The sequence below is a fragment of the Ursus arctos genome, unplaced genomic scaffold (genome assembly GCF_023065955.2).
Source record: "Ursus arctos isolate Adak ecotype North America unplaced genomic scaffold, UrsArc2.0 scaffold_33, whole genome shotgun sequence".
Classification (NCBI taxonomy): domain Eukaryota; kingdom Metazoa; phylum Chordata; class Mammalia; order Carnivora; family Ursidae; genus Ursus; species Ursus arctos.
The window spans coordinates 17,288,854-17,309,518 of record NW_026623019.1 but is presented as its reverse complement, the minus strand read 5'-3'; the positions used below and the strand labels follow the sequence as shown (position 1 = coordinate 17,309,518).

The following is a 20,665-nucleotide window of genomic DNA, read 5'->3' as shown; positions in this document are numbered from 1 at the left end:
AATGTGTGACTCTCCGACTTTACCCTTAGCGGACTAAGTAGTGAGAGATCTGCAAAAAAGCAATTACGGGATGGGACTGGGGTGTCCCAGGTGCTTAGAGAGCTCCAAGCGGGCTGGCCTGACTGTTGAGGGGATGGAGGGGGGAAAATATATTCCTTCGGGGAGGTGATATCTTTGGTGAACCTGAAGGCCGAGGCATCGGCAGCCTGGCTTCTAGCCCCAGCTCTGCATTGGCACAACCTCACCTTGTTTGCTGACTCACAGCCAGTTCCCTCGTGTCTGACATGGGAAGGCAGCACCCACCTTTTCTGCCTCCGGAGGTGAAGTCAGGTAGCAGCCTCGTGTCTGACATGGGAAGGCAGCACCCACCTTTTCTGCCTCCGGAGGTGAAGTGAGGTAGCAGTGAGACTGCCTGTGAGAACATTCACCTGTCTGAAGGCTCTTCCTTGAGCCTGGCATCGTGTGTTTGCAAGATGGTGGCTCTGCTAGGGCTTGGGTTCAGTGCGTGGCTGTGAAGTTCACATTTGTCTTTGTTAGACCAGTATAGCTGAATCCTACCGGTCATGACCCTGACTTTTTTCCCTGATAAGAATCTGTCATTAGTCTGATTGAATAAAGCCCTGTCTTTCTCTTGCTAATGGTATGGTTTTGCAGAGACTACTTAACTAATCTGAGCCCCAGGTTTCTCTTGCTTTTCTTTTTCATTTCAGAGGTAGAATTTAGTGATTCATCAGTTGCATATAACACCCAGTGCTCTTTATATCAAGTGCCCTCCTTAATGCCCATCACCCAGTTACCCCATCCCCCACCTTCCTCCCTTCCAGCAACCTTCAGTTTGTTTCCTAGAGTTCAGCATCTCTTACAGTTTTCCTCCCTCTCAATGTTCATCTTATTTTTTCTTCCCTTCTCCTGTGTTCATGTTTTATTCCTTAAATTCCACATGCGAGTGAAATCATATGGTATTTGTTTTTCCCTGACTTATTTCGCTTAGCATAATACCCTCTAGCTCCATCCACGTTATTGCAAATGGCAAGATTTCATTCTTTTTGATGGCTGAGTGATAGTCCATTGTACGTGCGCGTGCCCGTGTGGCTTGCACGTGCGCGTATATGTACCACATCTTTATCCATTCATCTGTTGATGGACATCTAGGGAGCCCCAGGTTTTTTATCTATAAAACAAAGGTAACAGTACAAACCGTGTAGGGTGGTTACGAGAGAGAGACAGACAGACAGACAGACACAGAGAGGAGATAGTTTATATGGAGTAGCTGCCACACAGTGACTACTCGAATAGTTGCCAATTTGGGGAAGGAGGAGTAACCCAGAAAGGATCACAGAGAATCAGGATAAGGCTCCTGCTTGGCCACTTCTTGTGGTGGTTCCCGCTGTGGTTGAAGTCGTGCTACTCACATAGCTCGTGGGGTGGTTGGGAGAGCATAACCCACCCTGTGGCCCATACCTGCAGTATCCAGGTAGTTGAGACTGGCTGTATTCTTAATTACTATCATGCACTCAAAAAATACTGCTATACTCATCAGGTCTTTAAGAGGAAGGAAATCCTGTCACATGCAACATTTTGAATGAACCTTGAGGACATTATGCTAAGTGAAATAAGCCAGACACAAAAAGACAAATGCTGATGTGATTCTGCTTTTATGAGGTATCTAGAGTAGTCACATTCATAGAGACTGAAAGGGGAGTGGTGGTCCCCAGGAGGTGGAGTCAGGGGAGCTGTTTAATGCGTATGCAGGAGCAAGAGTTCTGGAGATTATACAACAACGTGAATGTGCTTAACACTCAAGATCTGAACACTTAAAAAATGATGAACATGGTGAATTGTATGTCTATTTTGCCACAATTTAATGTAATTTAAAAGGTTATTAAGCATGTGCCAAGTGTCAGACACTATCCTGGCACAAGAGGAGACAATGTGAGTAAAAACAAACATGGCCCCCGTCTCCCGTTATGGAGCTTAGGGGCTGAGGTAGGGGAGACACATGTCAAATGGAGAATGACTTTAATGGGCGAAAGTGTAACCAGAACATGTGCTACAATTGGTACCATGAGAACTTCCCGTCGGGGAACCTGACTTCATTAGGGAGACCAGGCCAAGAGCCAAGGCAGGCGGGACAGAGGAAGACCATTCCGGGAACGTGCAGATCATGAGCAGAAGCAGTGAGAAGGGAAGAGCTGCAAGAAGGCCAGCGCGCCAGAAAGCAGAGGGTGGAAGGAAGCCTGTGTGAGAGGAGGCTGGTGAAGACCAAGGGGGCAGCCCGCACAGCCATGGTGGCCATAGGGAGGAGGTTTGTCTTTCTTCCTGAGCAGACTGGGAAGGTAGCTGTTGAGGGTTTTGAGTGAGGTTGGGAAGAGAGAAAAGCAGGTTTGTGTTTGAAAAGATCAATCTAAAGGAACATTTTTTCTTGCAAGGAAAACTCTTATCAAACACTAACAGGTGTATCTCAACTATCCATGTGGAAAAATTGAGCGAGTCTCCTATGTGTTTCTCAGGGCCCTTGTGATAGGCCCTACCCTGATGTCGCGGGGCCCAGGCGAGAGTCCACATAGAGACCCACGTCCTGTAAATCCAAATAGTTACAGATTATAATAAAGCTAAAAAACTATTATCAATCTGTTCTATCCTCTTACCATGATGAACTTCATAACTAAAATCTCAAAAAAGATGTGTACAACTATGGTTTTTATGTGACTCAGGGTCAGCAAATTATTGAAGATGACTGAATTTATCTATAAGTGTACTTTCTGGGTGTTCTATGGGGCCAATAAAATATGGGTGAGTAGTAAAGATTTTGTAATTAATAAATCATTTCCTATTCCAGAATTTTTTCTGCCCTTATAGAAAAATCAGTAAGTATATTTTAGTCAAGCTTTTCATGTAATTTGTGTTCTTTTTACAGAAATACTGAGCCAACTTTTTTGCAATAGCTTTGTTAAGATATAATTTGACTACTGTACAACTCACTCATCCAAAGTTAGAATTTATCTTAAATCACTTTAGTTCTGAGATAGTTTCTCATTAATTTCAATCTGAAGAAACTTTACCCTGCTGGGGGCACGTCAACCTGAATTGTTACAAAATCCTCAAAGCAATACTGAGATTTGAAACTGGACCACAAGTATAACATAACTTGTGGTTGTGAGTTTGGAGGAGGAAGAGCAAGAATACAAACATGGGAAAGGGATCTCATACAATAAATTATCCTTTTTATTGAGATATAATTGACATGTAACACTGTATTCGTTTTAGGTACAATAAATTCACAGAAAATATTAGAAAATATTTTAACTGCATCATATAAATCTCTTTCACTTACACAATAACTGTCATTGTCTTTTCAAGCAATATCTGTCTGATATTAACGTGAAGCCTTGGCACCATATTTCAAACGTTATGTCTGGACATCCCTACCGATTTCAGAGCAGTAGGGATGGTTTGATACTATCAACTGTTCTTCAGCTGCCAAGTGCAGGGGTTGTGAGTTTGGAGGAGCTCCTGAACTACCAGTTGGAATGGGTGGAGGAACAAGAGTACAGACAGTTGGCACAACTGGGATGGTGATTGATTGCGCAAGGATCCCTTGTATTCGTGTACCCGAAAGTCAAGAATTGACAGGTGAATCAGACTTCCATCCTACTGCTCAAATGGTCTCCGAGCTCTGAGGCAGCCTCTGTTACTGCCACTGCTGTATTGGCAGCGATGAAACCCTCGAATGTTCGGGGCTTTCAGACATAGTTGCTAATTTTCAGAAGGAACTTAAGGAATGTGGGGGAGCAGTTCGCTGGGGCCAAGATGGTGTTAGTTACAAGAGCTGATGGTTAGAATTACTCCAAGGGACAGAGACACTCATGTACCCTTAATAAATTGTGTGTGTGTGTGTGTGTGTGTGTGTGTGTGTGAGAGAGAGAGAGCGAGAAGGGGAGAGTGGGAGGTACATCAGGCCTTCTAAAGCACAGGTACAAGATTGGGACCCCTCTGCCTGGGATACCACTCCTGGCAGGCCCTTTCCAAGTTCAAGTTCACCCGATCAACCTGTTCTTCATAAAACAGACCAACACCGCCAGGAGGGCCTTTCTTTCCCATCGTGCTCCTTTCGAAGACCACTGACTGCATTTTCCCCTTGTGTTGTCTTACCAGGAACTGGTGAAAGTGGCAAAAGCACCTTTATCAAGCAAATGAGAATCATCCATGGGTCTGGTTACAGCGATGAAGATAGAAAAGGGTTCACGAAGCTGGTTTACCAAAACATATTCACCGCCATGCAAGCCATGATCAGAGCCATGGACACTCTGAGGATACAGTATGTGTGTGAGCAGAATAAGGTAAAGTGCCGCCGGGGCATTGGCCCTGCTTGGGTTGCATGCTTTCCTTCTTTAGGTAGCATATGTCTTTGGACAGAAAGATTGACGGAGAGCTTTGGTCAGAGGCCAGAGGAGCTCTGGAGTTCAACCTGTGATGAACTTCAGCTCTGTGGTCCGTCTTCTGCAGGAGTTCCATCCTGAGGGTATTGTGGTGGTCCCCAGTGCACTGGGATTCAGAAACACAGGCATTTAGATTGCTTTTTTTCAGGTGCTGAGAAAAGGAAGACATACACATTTACTTGTACAGCTACGATACCCCCATTAATTTCTCCATTGGTGCAGTGCAGATCGTGGGCTTTTCCAGAATGCCCAGTCTTAGGAAATAGTGTCATGAATGCCCTGCAGACCACTCAGAGCAATCTGTGGATTTTCTTTCTTTATTTTTGGAGCTGAGTGATGGTTTAGGCACGTGATGCTATGTCCCAACTAGCGTTGGGCTCTCATAAAGTACTAGCGTCAAGCTGGCATTTGCTTTGCTATCACCACTGGTTAATTTAAAATACGATTCTGTTTCGCTGGTGCCTGAGTGGCTCAGTTGGTGAAGTGTCTGCCTTTGGCCCAGGTCATGATCCTGGGGTCCTCGGATCGAGCCCTGCGTGTGGGGCTCCCTGCTCAGCTGTGAGTCTGCTTCTCCCTCTGCTGCTGCCCCTCCTCCCACCTCATGCGCGTGCTCTTCCTCTCTCTCTCTCTCAATCTTTAAAAATATAAAATACAATTGTGTTTCAAAACATAGGAAAATAATGAAACAAGAATGTGGGAGGAGGAGGCAAATACAATTTTATATGGTATGTTGGAAGGCAAATCCATTGGGAAATATTGTCTGAATTCATTAAGAATCTAGATCAGAAATAGTTTATTTAAAATAATTGATACCAAGATACAACATGACATCATGATAAAGAGGAAAATTCTGTCTCCGATGAGTCTCTTGTGGGTCTACTAAAAAGAATTTAGCTGCTAAAATGCCAGCATTGCCTGGGCTTTAGTGTGGACCCCAAGGACAACTTTCTCATGAACTCGTAGCAACTGTATTCATGTATATTTTATGTATGATCTATGGAGAGTTTTGAAGCAGTCAAGCTACATTTTTTTATTATTCAGTGACTGAATTACATAGGAACATTGCAGGCACCCAGTTTTTGATTTACCTTTATAGTGTGTCTGCAGCCTCATGTCTTTACCACCATTTCCTTACGCTTTTGAAGAAATGAAGGAATATATCTTGCTTCAACCTTCAAAAATGTTATGCTGAAAAATGTGTGTATGTGAGGTTGGGTTGGAGAATTAGCCTTTAGCATATCTGAAGCCAAGCAATGTAAGAGGTGCACACGGAGCCATTGGGAGATTCTAGAAGTGACTGTGATGGTTCTGTGATATATTGATTTTGACACATGTATTGTATCTGATTGAAATTGTACGACTCTGGGGCACCTGGGTGGCTCAGCTGGTTGAGCGGCCCACTCTTGGTTTCCGCTCAGGTCATGATCTCAGGGTCTTGAGATGGATGTCTGTGTTGGGCTCAGTGGGGAATCTGCTTGAGATTCTCTTTGTCCTTTTTCCTCTCCCTCTGCCCCTCCCCCTGCTTGTGCATAGGTATGTGCATGCTCTCTCTCTCTCAGATCTTTAAAAAAGTATATAATTCTTTTTGAATTACTTACACAGTTGACCCTTGAACAACAAGAGTTTGAACTGCATAGGTCCATTTACATGCAGATTTTTTCCATAAATATAGTAATGTAAATGTATTTACATTCTTTCATGGTTCTAGAGGCTAGAAGCCTGAAGTCAAGGTTCATTGGTTCTACCTGGAGGCTCTGAGGAAGCCTGTTTCATGCTTCTCTCCTAGCTCCTGGTGGTGGTAGATATCTTTGGAACCCTTTGGCTTGAAACATGTCACTCCAGTCCCTTCTTGTCCTTACATAGAGTCTCTCCTGTGTGACTCTGTTCTCATGGCATTACTCTTTGTGTCCAAATTTCCCTCTTCTTATAAGGACACCAGTCATTGGATTAGAGCCCACCCTCATCCCAAGGATGACCTCATCAGAACTTGATTATACCTACAAAGACCCTATTTCCAAATAAAGTTACTTTCTGAGGTATGGGGCTGGCATGAGTTTTAGGGGGACATTATTCAACCCAGTAGTCTGCCCTCTGCCCCCTCCCATTCATTGTTAATTCCAGATGCAAAATATATTTGTCCCTTTCCAACATGAACTCTAAGTCTCAAATCTAATTGAAATCTCAACTCAAAAGGTTCCATATCTCATCATTTAAATCAGGTGAGATTCTAGATACGGTCTATGCTGGGGTCAAATTCCTCTCCTGTCTCCTCCTCATTTGCTGTTTCTGGCTCCCTTCTCAATGCCATCTTTCTTTCTGTTCAAAGTACCTATATTTATGCTTCATCACCTTCCTCTTATCGCTCAGAAAAGTGCTTGGGATGAACCACAGGCTTACAGTGAGGCACAAGATTGAGTAGAAAAAACACTGGATTGGCTCCCAAAAATCTGGGCTCTCTTCATGGCTCCCCTGTGGGTCTTGGGCAGGAGTCAGCAATCTTTGTCTGTAAAGGGCCAGAGAGTAAATATTTCTGGCTTTCAGGGCCATATAGTCTCTTTTCTGCTCTGCTGTCATTATGCAAAATCACCCATAGTATAAGTGTCAACGAATGAGTGGGCTCACTTGGAAACTCTGTTTGCAGAGTGTACATGCTATTCTTTTTTTTTTTTTATTAATAATGATTTTTTATTATATTATGTTAGTCACCATACAGTACATCCCCGGTTTTCGATGTAAAGGCTCGATGATTCATTAGTTGTGTATAACACCCAGTGCACCATGCAATATGTGATAGACCGGTGATGGGTAGTAAGGAGGGCACATATTGCACGTACATGCTATTCTTAACTCATGAGCCATACAAAAACAGTCCCCAAGTGGATTTTATCCATAGGCTGTGGTTGCCCACCCTGGTCCTTGGGGAAGCCATGTAACCTCCCTGGTCTTACATTTCCCCAAATGTTAAATGCAGACAACACATGCTCTGTCTACTTCCTAAGCCAACATGAGCAGAAGGAAGTGCTGTACAAATGAAATGGCACTCCAGAAATACAAGGTTATTATTGGGGCAGGTTCAAAAACCAAAAATGGACTTATTGTTTCTTCTATAACTTGTTTAGGTCTTTGTCATCCTTTCCTTCTCTATGGTTTGCCGAATAATTTTTTTCTGTGGGCTAGTCCCGATTCCAAAGTTGAAACTGTAACAAAGTACTATGCTTAGATCATAAGATAATAAAAATGATTAGTGTTCATGTTTTAAATAATGAGTTGAGGAAGCATGGTACATGTGTTCTTTACCAAGTATTGCATCACTTGAAACAAATGATTAGTCAGGAGGGAGAGGACTAGAACCTTAAGTAGCCTTTTGTTATACAGTCGTGCAGTTCTTTCCTCAATTACTATTGAGTATTTAATTCCATTATCTTGGTTTTTTTTCAGAGGTGGGAACACTTTCTTCAAAGTACGGAGAAGAGAATTAAGTGATTAGGGGGTATTTCTTTAAAGTAGGCTCCACGCCCACTGTGGGCTTGAACTTAGGACCCTGAGATCAAGCGTTGGTCGCTCCAAGGACTGAACCACCCATGTGCCCCTAGAGGATCTTATTTTAAATGTCAGGGATTTTACTGCTCAGCTAGGTTGATTAAAATCTTTGCCTATTACTTGATAGGCTGCTTATGAAAGGAGATTTATCACAAATTTAGTTCAGCATTTGGTTTTTAACCAACATTTTTTTTTTCAACTAAGATAGATAGCCTGGAAGATTGTTTTCTTATACCTTGCCTTTTTTTTTTTTTTTTTTTTTTAAGGAATGATTCATATGTGTTTGCTCACTGTGTTGATAAGCCTTAATTTTCGTGAATGTCTCTCAAGAGTGTCGTATGAGCACATAATAGAATTTATGACTCCTTGAATAAATATTACAAAAGCAATCGCTCGGTGGCAGGGCTCCCGAACTGGAGTCAGCTTATAACTCATGGTTACTAGTGACTATTGCACTGAAGCCTGAAGAGCTTCATATTTTTTGCTGTTTGTAGGTGTCCAACTTGGGAAATTCTCATTCCAGGCCTGTCCTGCAGTAAAGGACATACTTTTTATCCTTCTGAAGGTTCTGCAGAATCCGTGTGGATGATGTAGACTGAGCATTTCCCAAGGGCAAAGGACAGCTCTGCCTGACTTCTCAAAAGCCTTTTCATTCTATAGTCAATGATCCCTGGAAAAATGAGTGAGGTCTCCAGGCCCTTATGCAGCTGACTCCAGCTTCTTCCCTGCCCGCCTGCTTATGAGAGCTCGTCACTACACTGGGGTCACCTCATATTTGCATGTAATTATGCACAGCTAATTGCAAGGGCTCATTACAAAAACAACATTCTTAAAAAGGAGAGTTAATCATTAAGCAATAAGAAGACGATTTTGCCTGCCATTCCACTCCAAGTATCTAATTTATGATTCAGTGTTTCTAAACATGTGAGGTCTGAAATTCCCTTCAAAATGCATCTTCGTCTTTTGCTTTTGCTGAATTCCAAGGCACAGTTAAGAGGATGGGCTTGGGCCCTCCTGCCAACCACAGCTCTCAAGAGGCTGAATGGTAGGGTTGGGGCATGTGGAATTGACTCACAGGACCTCTGCTAGTTCTGTTTGAAGTTGTGCAGGTCCTGCATCAGGGTAATGGGATGCCTTTGTCACCAGTTCCCTGCAGTGTCTTGAGTTTTGGCGCCCACATCCCCCTCTCCTGACTACTAGGTTTATCAGGCAAAAGGACGTTGGAAGCAGTCGTTCTCAGTCTTGGCTGCACATTGGAATCACCTGGGGACCTTTGCCACCCAGCATACCTCCTGCGGAGAGTCAAAGTATTCTCGGAATGCGGCCTGAGCTTAGATCGTCTTCTAGAAGCTTCCCCAAGTGCTTCTGATTAGGAGCCAAGTTTGAGAAGTACTGATGGAAGTACCTTAACATTATTTGGATGTGTTAAGTCTGGGTTCTGCTTTCCTATCAACCTTTCCATAATGGGGAGGGAGACTTCTGGTCATCTTTGCCATGGAATGACCTGATCTCCCCCCCCCCCCCGGGGGTAAACTGAATGGCCGCCACTGGGGATGTTATGTTCAGCTGAGTGGGCTGCCTTGATGAGTTTTGTGAAGGTAGTATACATTATTTCAGGGCAGACACTCTGTTTCCTTGGAGTTTTACAGGCCTCAGGCTGAGAGCTTCCAGAGCTTGGGTCGGGGTCAGGGGTCAGGGAAGAAGAAGGAGCTACATCTTAGCCTCTGGAGGTCTTGGCAATGCTGATTTTTCATCCTCCTTTTCCTACTGTTGTTTACACAGAAATGATCATTTCTTTTTCCGTCAGTAAAGAATCAGGGATGCAGCTCGGGTTGGTAATCTGCTCAAGGGATAGCTGCTGTTTGTAGTGAAAATACCTTCCATGTTGTCAGTGGAGATCCTACACGAGGAAATGAAATAGTTACATATTTTTACTCATCGTGAACAGGTACTTTTATTTATTGAGATGGTGATTCGCCAGGTATACAACTTAAACCTCAAATATCCAGCTTCACATTAAAGCAGTGAAGTCTAGTATTTATGGGGCAGAATCAAGGACATTACTTTTTTTTAAGACCAAAAGGAGGTGTGATAATGTCTCATATCTGTGGGTATAGAACAATTCCACCTTAACTTCATTCTCAGAAAGCAAGGGCCTGAAGTTCCAGACGGGTCTATTACGGACTCCTGTGAGGAAATCAGGCACAGTTAAGTGAAAATGGTCAACTTCTGCCACTTTTTTTTATAGAAGAGTTTCTCAGGGCTGGAAGTATTTTAAGACCCTCCTATTTTCTAATTTTTAAAACATCTGTTTAAATATATTTTTCAGGCCCACTTCCTCGTCCAGTTTGAAAAGTCGGCTTCTGCCTGAGCTTCTGGGAACAGGGAGGCCAATGTTCAGACTTTGGCTGTAGCCCAGGGTTGCTGGTTCTCTGGCGAATGTTAAATTCAGTCTCTCTCTTTCTGTGTCCCATTGGATATTAAAAATCGCATGGTACATTTTTCTCCTTACTAAGAACTTGGAGTTCTAGCTGCTGTCATAACAACAACAAGAAATTCCCCACCAAAATCCCGGGCTGGAGTTTTTCCATTTATGCCAATAGTTCTCTGATTAATCAGTGTTGACTTTACTGTGACAATTGCTGTAATCAGAGCTTGAAATATAAGAGTTTGGAAAACAGGAAAGAATAAGATGGAGAGGACTCAGAAAGGACTGAGTTTCTCCTTTATCACAAGTACAGGTAAAACTAACCCCACTATCCCTTCTGCCTGGCTTGGAAGTTGAGGAAGGTTTGGGGCCCATGAGGAGTAATGAGATTGATTTGACCATTGAAATACTCATTCCTTCCCCTACCCCAAGGCTAAGTATGAACCTACCACATCGAAAGAAATGCTTGAAAAAACCTGGTGAAAAGGGGAAATCTCACAGAGTTACAAACAATCCAGAAACCAATGTGACCATTGGTCTCTTTGAACCTCTATCCATCCACCCAACATATGTGAAATATTTGCCTCTTGGCAAATATTTGCCTCTTGGATTGCATCCAACTTTGTCGTTATCCTAAAAATTAGAGGTGAACATGGGATGTTCAAACACCGTCATGATTCAAACTCTTTAATAAAAGCGAGAATGATTCTCAGTGATGCTAAATCTTGTTAGATCTAAAGTCCTGCACAACTGCTGCTCTTGGCGGAGCTGGGTTCTCGTTTTCTGATGGTAGACAGGTGACAGGTGCAATGACCCTGCACTCTTCTCAGGCCTGCCTTCTCTGAACAGCCAGTTACTTCACTGATGCAGGCATGCCATAAACACGTGACAAAACATAAATTGCCCCCTGGGTTTTTATTGGAATCCTGCCAAGGGAGTCACGTGTTCTGGTATTTTTGAATTGAGATGTAAATTTTCTTATTAACCGACTAATAAGCTCTGTGATATTATCCTAGGCAAAACATTCTAGAGAGCATCATGTTGGTATTAAAAGCTTTTATTGGGGATGGGGAGAACTCAAATGGGATACAGTAATGACTCCAACAGAAGCAAATGATTCATAGGTTGTGTATGTCTGTATGTGGGTGCATAGATGCGTTTACAAATCAATCTACCTTTAGAGTAAAAACCATGTTTGCTAGAAGCCAGAACAGTTGGCTTCCCTCCTCCCCCCCACTGACACTTCCTTTTGGAAGCTCAGATATTTCTGGGGAGCTTTGAGACATTGCATGTCATGTACTTCGTCTTGATTTCTAACACCTGAACCCTGTTGGGTTTAATGAACAATGAATGACCTAAAGTAGCTTTACGTCATTACTATTACTTTGTATTTTGCCTAAATCAAATCTTAAAATATTTTGGCACTTTCTATTTGTAATTAGAGGTAAAGATATGGGTGTGTTTAACTTGGATCTGGTTAAGAAATTGCCTTTGTGTGTGAGTGTATAATTTTCTAAAGGTAGAAAGATGCCTTTTTAAAAAATCTAGAAAAACCAGCTTCTAATTTTTTAATCATTTAAATAATTGAAGCGTAGTTAGTTGCAAAAAGGTTGAAGATGATCGGAACGGTGCTGATTGTATTTTGCATGCCTCTGAGTTCCCACCCTTCCTTTTATCCTGAGAGCGGGCGACGCGGTTGAATGACGGCGTGTGTGGGAGACCATTGTGGTTGAGCGGTGACCGTCCCGTCTCCCCAGGGCCCTGAACTCCTGCTTCCTGCATTGTATCTCTGCTTCACGTTGACATGGATTATCTTCCTGCTGAGTTGTGTGGAGGCTTCACTTTAGGGTTTATCATCTTCATGACCATCATGATTTTAATCGGTTGATGTGTAGAGCCCTAACAGTGTTAATAATTACCCCAAACAAGAAAGTCTTCCTTTCCAAGGTCAAGCTAGCTCCTGGTGTACTGGAATGGGACAAGAGCTCACATGGAATTGAATTCCTGCCCTGCCCGTCATTTACAACCGTAATAGCCTTGGGCAGACCACCAAAGCTCTTAGTGTTTTTATTTCTTTCCTCAGCCGAGGGCAATGTTGGCGCCTGGTGATAATAGAAAATGTAAATATATGGGTAACCAATCTTTAAAAGCGAAAATCATGTTCTGCAATGCCTTGAACACGTTACTTTTTTCATCAAAATTAAAAAGTTATTTTATTAACTTCCTAGTTAAGACTCTACATGAAAGTACAATTATTTTTATTGAGGTATAGTTAACATACAGTGTTATATTAGTTTCTGGTTTACAATATAATATTTCAATGATTCTATACATTACTCAGTGCTCCTCAAGGTAAGTGTGTGTGTGTGTGTGTGTGTGTGTGTGTGTGTACAGGCACCACATATTATTTATACATTTACCTATCAATGGACAGTTGAGTTGCTTCCATATCTTGGCTATTGAAAATAATGCTGCAAAGGGGGAATGAAACATGAGAGACTATGGACTATGAGAAACAAACTGAGGGCCTCAGAGGGGAGGGGGGTGGGGGAATGGGATAGGTTGGTGATGGGTAGTAAGGAGGGCACGTATTGCATGGTGCACTGGGTGTTATGCACAACTAATGAATCATCGAGCCTTACATCGGAAACCGGGGATGTACTGTATGGTGACTAACATAATATAATAAAAAATCATTAAAAAAAAAAAAAGAAAATAATGCTGCAGTAAACATAAGGGTGCACGTATCTTTTCCAGTTAGTGTTTTGTTTTCTTTGGGCAAATACCCAGTAGTGGAAGTACTGGATCATATGGTAATTCTCTTTTTAATTTTTTGTGGAAACTGCATACTGTTTCCCACAGTGGTTGCACCAATCTACATTCCTCCCAGCAAGGCATGGAGGTTCCTTTCTCTCCACATCCTCAGCAACGCTTATTATTTATGTTTTTTCTTTTAGCCATTCTGACAGGTGTGAGGTATAGCTCATTGTGGTTTTGATGCACACTTCCCTGATGATGAGTGATGTTGAGCATCTTTTCCTGTGTCTGTCGGCCATCTCTATGTCTTCTTTAGAAAAATGTCTATTCAGGTCCTCTGCCCATTTTTAATAGAATTATGTGGGGGTTCTTTGTTGAGTTGTATAAGTTCTTTGTATTTGGCTATTAACCCCGTATCAGGTACATAATTTGAGGATATCTTCTCCCATTCAGTAGGTTGCATTTTGTTGATGTTTCCTTTGCTGTGTAAAAGCTTTTAATTTTGATATAGTTCCAGTAGTTTATATTTATGTATTCATTCATTCATTCATTCCTGTAGTTCAATTTTGCATTTCTTTGCCTTGCCAGAGGGGACCTACCTAGAAAAACATTGTGATGGTTGATGTCAAAGAGATCACTGCCTCTATTTTTTTCTAGGATTTTTATGGTTTCAGATCTCACATTTAGGTCTTTAATCCATTTTGAGTTAATTTTTTGTGTATGGTATTAGAAAGTGGCCCAATTTCTGTTTTGTTTTTTTTCCTTTTGCGTTAGGAGTTCAGTTTTCCCAGCACCACGTGTTGCAAAGACGATCTTTTCCACATTGTACATTTTTGGATCCTTTGTCATAGAGAAATTGACCACATAAGCATGAGTTTATTTCTGGGCTCTCTATTCTGTTAACTTGATCTATGTGTCTACTTTGGTGTTAGTACCATACTGCTTTGATTACTGTGGCTTTAGAGTATATCTTGAAATCTAGAATTGTGACACCTCCAGCTTTGTTCTTTTTCAAGATTGCTTTGGCTCTTTAGGGTCCTTTGTAGTTCCATACAAATTGTAGGATTATTCTAGTTCTATGGAAAATGTTGTTGATATTTTGATAGGGATTACATTAAATAGTAGATTGCTTTCATTTGTATGGACATTTCAGCAGTATTGGTTCTTCCAATCCATGAATATGGGATGTCTTTCCATTTGTTTATATCACCTTCAATTTCTTTCATCAGTGTTTTATAGTGTTCAGAGTACAGGTCTTTCACCTCCTTGGTTAAGTTTATTCTTAGGTATTTTTTTTCTTTTCAATGCAATTGTAAATAGATTGTTAATTTCTCTTTCTGCTACTTCATTATTAGTGTTTAGAAATGCAACTGATTTCTGTATATTCATTTTGTGTCCTGAAACTATACTGAATTCATTTATCAGGGCTAGTAGCTTTTCGATGGACTCTATAGGGTTTTCTATTTATAGTATCATGTCATCTGCAAATACTTCATTCTTACCAATTTAGATGCATTTTATTTCTTGTCTGATTGCTATGGCTAGGAATTCCAGTACCATGTTGAATAAAAGTGGTAGGAGTAGACATTCTTGTCCTGTTCGTAATTTTAGGGGAAAAGCTCTTAGGTTTTTTTTGTTTGTTTGTTTGTTTTTGCTTTTTTTTTTTTTTTTTTACCATTGAGAATGATGCTAGCTGTAGGTTTTTCATGTATGGCCTTTATTATGTTGAGGTATGGTCCCTTGAACCCTACTTTATTGAGAGTTTTCATCAGGAATGGATGTTGTACTTTGTCAAATGTTTATTCTGTATCTGTTGAGATGATCATATGGTTTTTATCCTTTTTGCTGTTAATGTGATGTATCATGTTGACAGATTTGTGAATATTGAATCATCCTTGCATCCCTGGAATAAATCCCACTTGATCGTGGTGGTGATTTAGTGCCGTTATGATTATTATTTTAATTTATTTATTTTAGAGTGTGCAAAAATTGGGGGAGGGGCAGAGGGAGAGAATCTCGAGCAGACTCTCCACTGAGAACAGAGCCTGACACAGGGTGCAATCTCAAGACCACAAGCTCATGACCTGAGCCCAAATCAAGAGTCAGATGCTCAACCAACTGAGCCACCCAGGTGCCCCATGGAGATGATTTTTTTAAATGTATCGTTGGATTTGGTTTGCTGGTGTTTTTTTGAGAATTTTTATATCTGTGTTCTTCAGAGACATTGATCTGTAGTTTTCTTTTGTTGTAGTGTCTTTATCTGGTATTGGTATAAGGGTAATGTTGGCCTCATAGAATGAATTTGGAAGCTTTCCTTCCTCTTCTGTTTTTTGGAATAGTTGGAGAATAATAGGTATTAACTTTTCTTTAAATTTGATAGAATTTACCTGTGGTCCTGGTCCTGGACTTCTATTTTTTGGTAGTTTTTTGATATCTGATTCAATTTTATAGCTAGTAATCACTCTGTTTAAATGTTCTATTTTTTCCTGATTCAGTTTTGGAAGGTTAACTGTTTTAAGACACTTATACATTTCTTCTATACTGTCCAATTTGTTGGCATATAACAAACTTTTCGTAATAGTCTCTTATAATCCTCTGTATTTCTGTGGTGTTGGTTGTTTTCCTTCATTTCTATTTTTATTTGTATCCCACTGAAGTACTATGTTTATATGTCAACACAGTCTGTTTTATTTCATATAATTCAGGAGGGTTTTTTTTTTCAGGCACAATAAAAAAAATACCAGAAAGACACATATACCAGACTTAACATGAGGAAATCCATGTTCCAGAATGTGTGTGGTTTGCAGATAGGTTCTCACTGCCTTCCTGAGGATAATACCAATTCTTAGGTCTTTCATCCCTATATTTGAAAGGATGAAATGAATGAATGAATGGCCCTCCCTCCTGCGCGTGCTGGCATCCACGTGTCCCGCTGTTCTCCCTTATCCCTGTGAGAACAAGCATCTGTGGACAAGAACATCCCTCATAGAAATTGGTCAGAAAGGTGGAAGGATGAGGCAGAATTCATGTAATGTCTTTCAAGTTGCTTGATTCCTTAAAAAAAATGTTTTAATGACAAACTTAAAGGATCAGAGAAAGAATCTTTCCTACCAAATGATGCTATTTCTGGTGATTTCTTGCCTCCCTCACTCAAAGAGAAAGGTTTGCTTTTCTTTCTTTCTTTTTTCTTTTTTCCCCCTTTCTCTGCCAGAAATGACCCTTGTCACTGTTGTCCTCCCTTAATTTGGTTATGAAAACCTGGACGATAGTTTTGCTTCCTTGCTTCTGAGTGGGTGGTATTTCTGTCAGTAGACACTAATGTGAATGGTTGGGAATGCCTAATAGCCATTTCCACCTGGGACACTTAGAAGTAAAGACCCAGCCCATAGCAGTAGTAGGCACTTCATACCTATTCATTTTTTGAATTAAATGAATGGCACAAGCGAAAAGAATTCTCTAAATGAAAGTTGGGCCCAAGAGAAAGTAAAATGGACAACTCATTTAGAATCTTAGGGTTTTAAGGATTTAAAAGTCTCTGTTTCCCTTGAAGTAGGGTCCCCTGAATGAAGGTCTCCCAGTGGCCCTTAAGTCCTCAGTGGCTCCATCATGTTCCCAGGGCATGTGCCACATGCTTGATGAGTGCTTCTCTCTCTCCCCACGGTGGGAGGCTGTTACACGGCTCTCTCTCCCAGCTCACTCTGAGCGCCTCAAAGGCAATGATGCATTCATGCCTGTTCCCTCTAGCTCTCAAAGATGGTGACTGAAGAAAACAAAAATCTGATTTTTAAAATTCCAGTAGATGGCATCAGAAATTTCAAGTTGTTATATCATAGGCTTAGCATTAAAAAGAAACCAACCCAATAATACAGATGAGAATTTTTTTTTTTTAATTAGCCTTATGGCTCTTGGCAGCAGCAGCATTTCTGTTACTCTGGTGCTTTCTTGCTCATTCAGCCCCAACCACTGTGACCTCCTCTCTTTTGGCCTGGTATTGACAACCCTCCTTCAAGTCTTGGACTTTACATTCGCTCTTCTCTCTGCTAGTCACTTCTCTCCTTGCCCAGGCAAGTCTTTTTTTTTTGTCCTGCTCCAGCATGGAAGCTTCACGAAGACCCAGGACCATGTCTGTTTATATGCATCTTGGTAGCTCCAGTGTGTGACAAGGATGCTGGCCAGTTTGCCAAAACGCTTTCTGCTAATTTCTATAGCAAAGGAATCTGATTTTTTTTATAAGCCCATCGCAGGTGATCTTAGGGGCACGTTCTAGGCTGTCCTGAACTTGGATCTGACACTTTACAGCCTCATCTGTCCTCCCTAATGGACTGATCTCTTACACACCCCCTGCCTCTTTTTGCTCATTTTCTCCATCTGTTGGAACATCCTGCCACCAATTCCCTCTGCGCTCATAAATAGGTAACTTTATTTATTCAACTTGAACAAGCCATCCAGTCCTGTAGCAAACTTTGACAGCCTCCCACTTCCCTGCTCCCTCGGGTTAGACACTCTTTCCAGTGTCCTTATAACACCTTACGCTTACTGTATTACATTATGATTCTTCAATTATGCACCTCTTGTACTTTAGAGTAGGGGTTCTTTGAGTTTGAGAGTCATGTCCTGTTGATCTCTGCATCCCTCTGGGCTCAATAATTGTGAAGTGACATTAAAAAGTTCTGTGAGGATAATATCATAAATTTAACATGGCGTTACAGCTTTGTCCAAGGGGTGATATCCACAATTTCCCAGAGGATGACTGAACTCTTCTTATGATTCATTTTTGCTTCTTTGCTTTTGGGATTGTGATCCTGGGCAAAAATGAACAGACAGTCAACATGGCCATGTTTTTTTTTTTCCTTGCAAAGAGATATTTGGCTTTTGGAAATATTGCTTCTGAGCGGCAGGATAATTAAGAAGCCTTGCATAGTCTTTGGACTCAGTAATCCAGTGTAAGAATCTTGGGACCGCTGCAGCTCTTGAAATGCATTTGGTGACCTGCAGATGTACTCTGCCTGTCAAAGGTCGGTCAGGGGCAATGACTCTTTTTAAGCTGACTCACCAGGCAGCTGTTTTGGAATCACCAGGGCCAAAAAATGGTGCTGTGGGGAAGAATGGCTTGTTTATGAGATAGAAGAGACTCAGTAAATCATATCATCCTCCCCAACCAAGTTCTGAAGTAATTGAGAACTACGACAAGTAAGGCATATGGTAACCAAAATAATCATGTGTTATTGCCAAAGCTGAGAGTAGAGAAGGTGGCTCATTACAGAGTCATGTGAACTTTTAATACTGAGACAGAATGTGGTAGACTCCCCGTAAGGTCATCATTAGCTCTGGAAGACCCCAGAAGACTTCCTTCCCAAGGTCCCCCTGGTCTCAGCACAGAAGAGAGGAAAGGACAGAGGTCAGGAGTCGGACCCAACCCACATGCCTCCGCATGGTGTGTCTCCCATGCTATCACACTTAACACAGGCCACGTCCTCTCCTGCTTAGTGAGCTCCGAAGGGTGGGGGCTGGGTATACTCCTGGTTGCTAAAATGAGTATGAGTCTGCGCCAGGCTTTACTGAGACTATGCCATTCTATCCTAAACGGTTCTTCAGTGTGGGTACTGTCAGTTGCCCCACTTTAGGGATATGGAAACTGAGGTTTACATGAGCTGAATAGTCTCCCCAAGGCTGTACAGGTGCTACGTGTCAGAGCTTGAAACTGAATCCAGCTGGTCTGACTTCACAGGTAAAGCTGTTAACCATGGTGCTTCATGCCTTTCTACAGTAATATAAGACCACGTCCAGTGAGAGGTCATTTAGAGGTTTGCTTATGAAAGTAGTAAATGGTACGAATGAAGGGTTCTCTGTCTCAGAATCTCTCTTCCTGACCACTTTCATTAATTTATTTTTTTCTTCCTGGCTGGGATCCAAATATCTCACCCTGGCAGTATGACCTCTATCGATATTTATGCAAAGAGGTCATGCAATGAAAAAGAAATATCAGGATTAGAGTATCCGCTGGATGAAGTTTGAGGATTGAAGAGTGTTCTGTTAAGTGGATTTGAAATGGCTGCATGGAGAATATTTAAATTTTTAAAAAATTTTCATATTAACTTAGAGATGTAAACAAGCCAGAGATAATTTCAAATTTATTTTGCGAATGGAAAGCATCAGAACATGACAATGATTTTTGACCCAGTGCTGGAGAGTCCAGAAAGATCAAATAAAACCTGAAGTGTGTGTTCTAATAGTGGTGTGAATGGGACTCACTTTTAGCTTTAGGGTTCTGCCTGGATTATATTTCAAGTGCAGTTATAAGTATTAACTAGCCTCACCCTCAATCTGTTCAGACTCTCAGACCTTCTCATGAGTTTGGTTTAATTCAGGTGGAAAGGCACACACATTTTGCACCTCCAAGTTCTCTGGTTGAGAAGTGGTCCTTGATTTCCAGCGCCTTTCAGTGAGCTGGTGGATGGGACCCCTCTGAATGGCATGTCTTCCATTTTGTATGCCGTCTTAAGAACATTTTGATGTTCTTGGGATTTAAAAGTGTAAGGTCTGTTCTGGGGAGCAAAGCAAGAATTGGTGTTGTGCCTTCCTGGCTAGTTAACTGGATAAACTGGATATGTTCCTGGCCCTTTCTAAACTTGCTTCCTTGTTTGTAAAATGAGGGAACTTGACTAGATTACCTTTAATGTTTGAACTCTAGAGGAAGGAAGGACTAGTCTAAGAACTGGAAAATAATAAAATGACATTCTGGGATTTCTTTGTAAGATTATGGTCAACTTGGGGACAAGGTTCTTATAACCTTCATTCCCTCAATAAAATTCCCTCCTTCATTCTGCCTTAAAAAATCATTTTTTTGAGAAGAGAAAATGTCTTGTGCCCTGTGACTCAGGCCTGAGATTCAGCACTACTGGGCAGCTCTACTATGGAGACCGTTTGGCTCCTCCCTTACTATGGTAGTTCTGAGAGCATCTCCTCTTCCTCCAAGAGCTGGGCTGCTTCATCACTTATCAGATAATCTTAGAATCCTAGAATCTCCAGACAACATACCTCCTTACTCCTCTCCCCCTTCTCTCTGTGGACACTTTCCAACCTAACTCCCTGCACATCTGTTCTGGGAGCTGTCTCCTAATTATATCCTAGGATCCTGATATAGAAAGGACCAAAGGGAACATTCCATCTCTGTCTTCCTGGGTGTCCCAGGGGCATCTTAGGTCATGGATGGAGGTTTGCTCCTTGGTGAGATGCCCAGAGGCCACTGACTGGGAACCAAACCTAAATGTACAATAGGACCTGTCTGGGGGCATTTTGCTTTGGCATAAGGACTTTGGGATGTTTCCACCATGTTCAGGCTGATATGCTTAAATGTGATTAAAGATTTTTGGTTAACATTAAAAGAAGGTGCTCATTCCATCTAAAGTTCTGTGAAGAAAAGCCCTCAAATGTCACCTCCATAAAAATGTATTCAAAGGAAGATTCATCCTGAATTCTACTTAAGAAGTATGATTGTAGA

General features: G+C 41.6%; 1 protein-coding gene across 2 annotated transcripts in view; it reads left to right on the top strand.

The window, feature by feature from the left end:
• GNA14 (G protein subunit alpha 14) overlaps nucleotides 1–20,665 on the top strand; it is a 181,638-nt gene that overhangs the window by 96,529 nt on the left and 64,444 nt on the right. For both annotated transcript variants that reach the window (XM_026518813.4, XM_057305635.1), the window contains exon 2: nucleotides 4,156–4,340. In XM_026518813.4, the coding sequence (XP_026374598.1) occupies nucleotides 4,156–4,340 (185 nt within the window). The remainder of the gene's footprint in view (nucleotides 1–4,155; nucleotides 4,341–20,665) is intronic.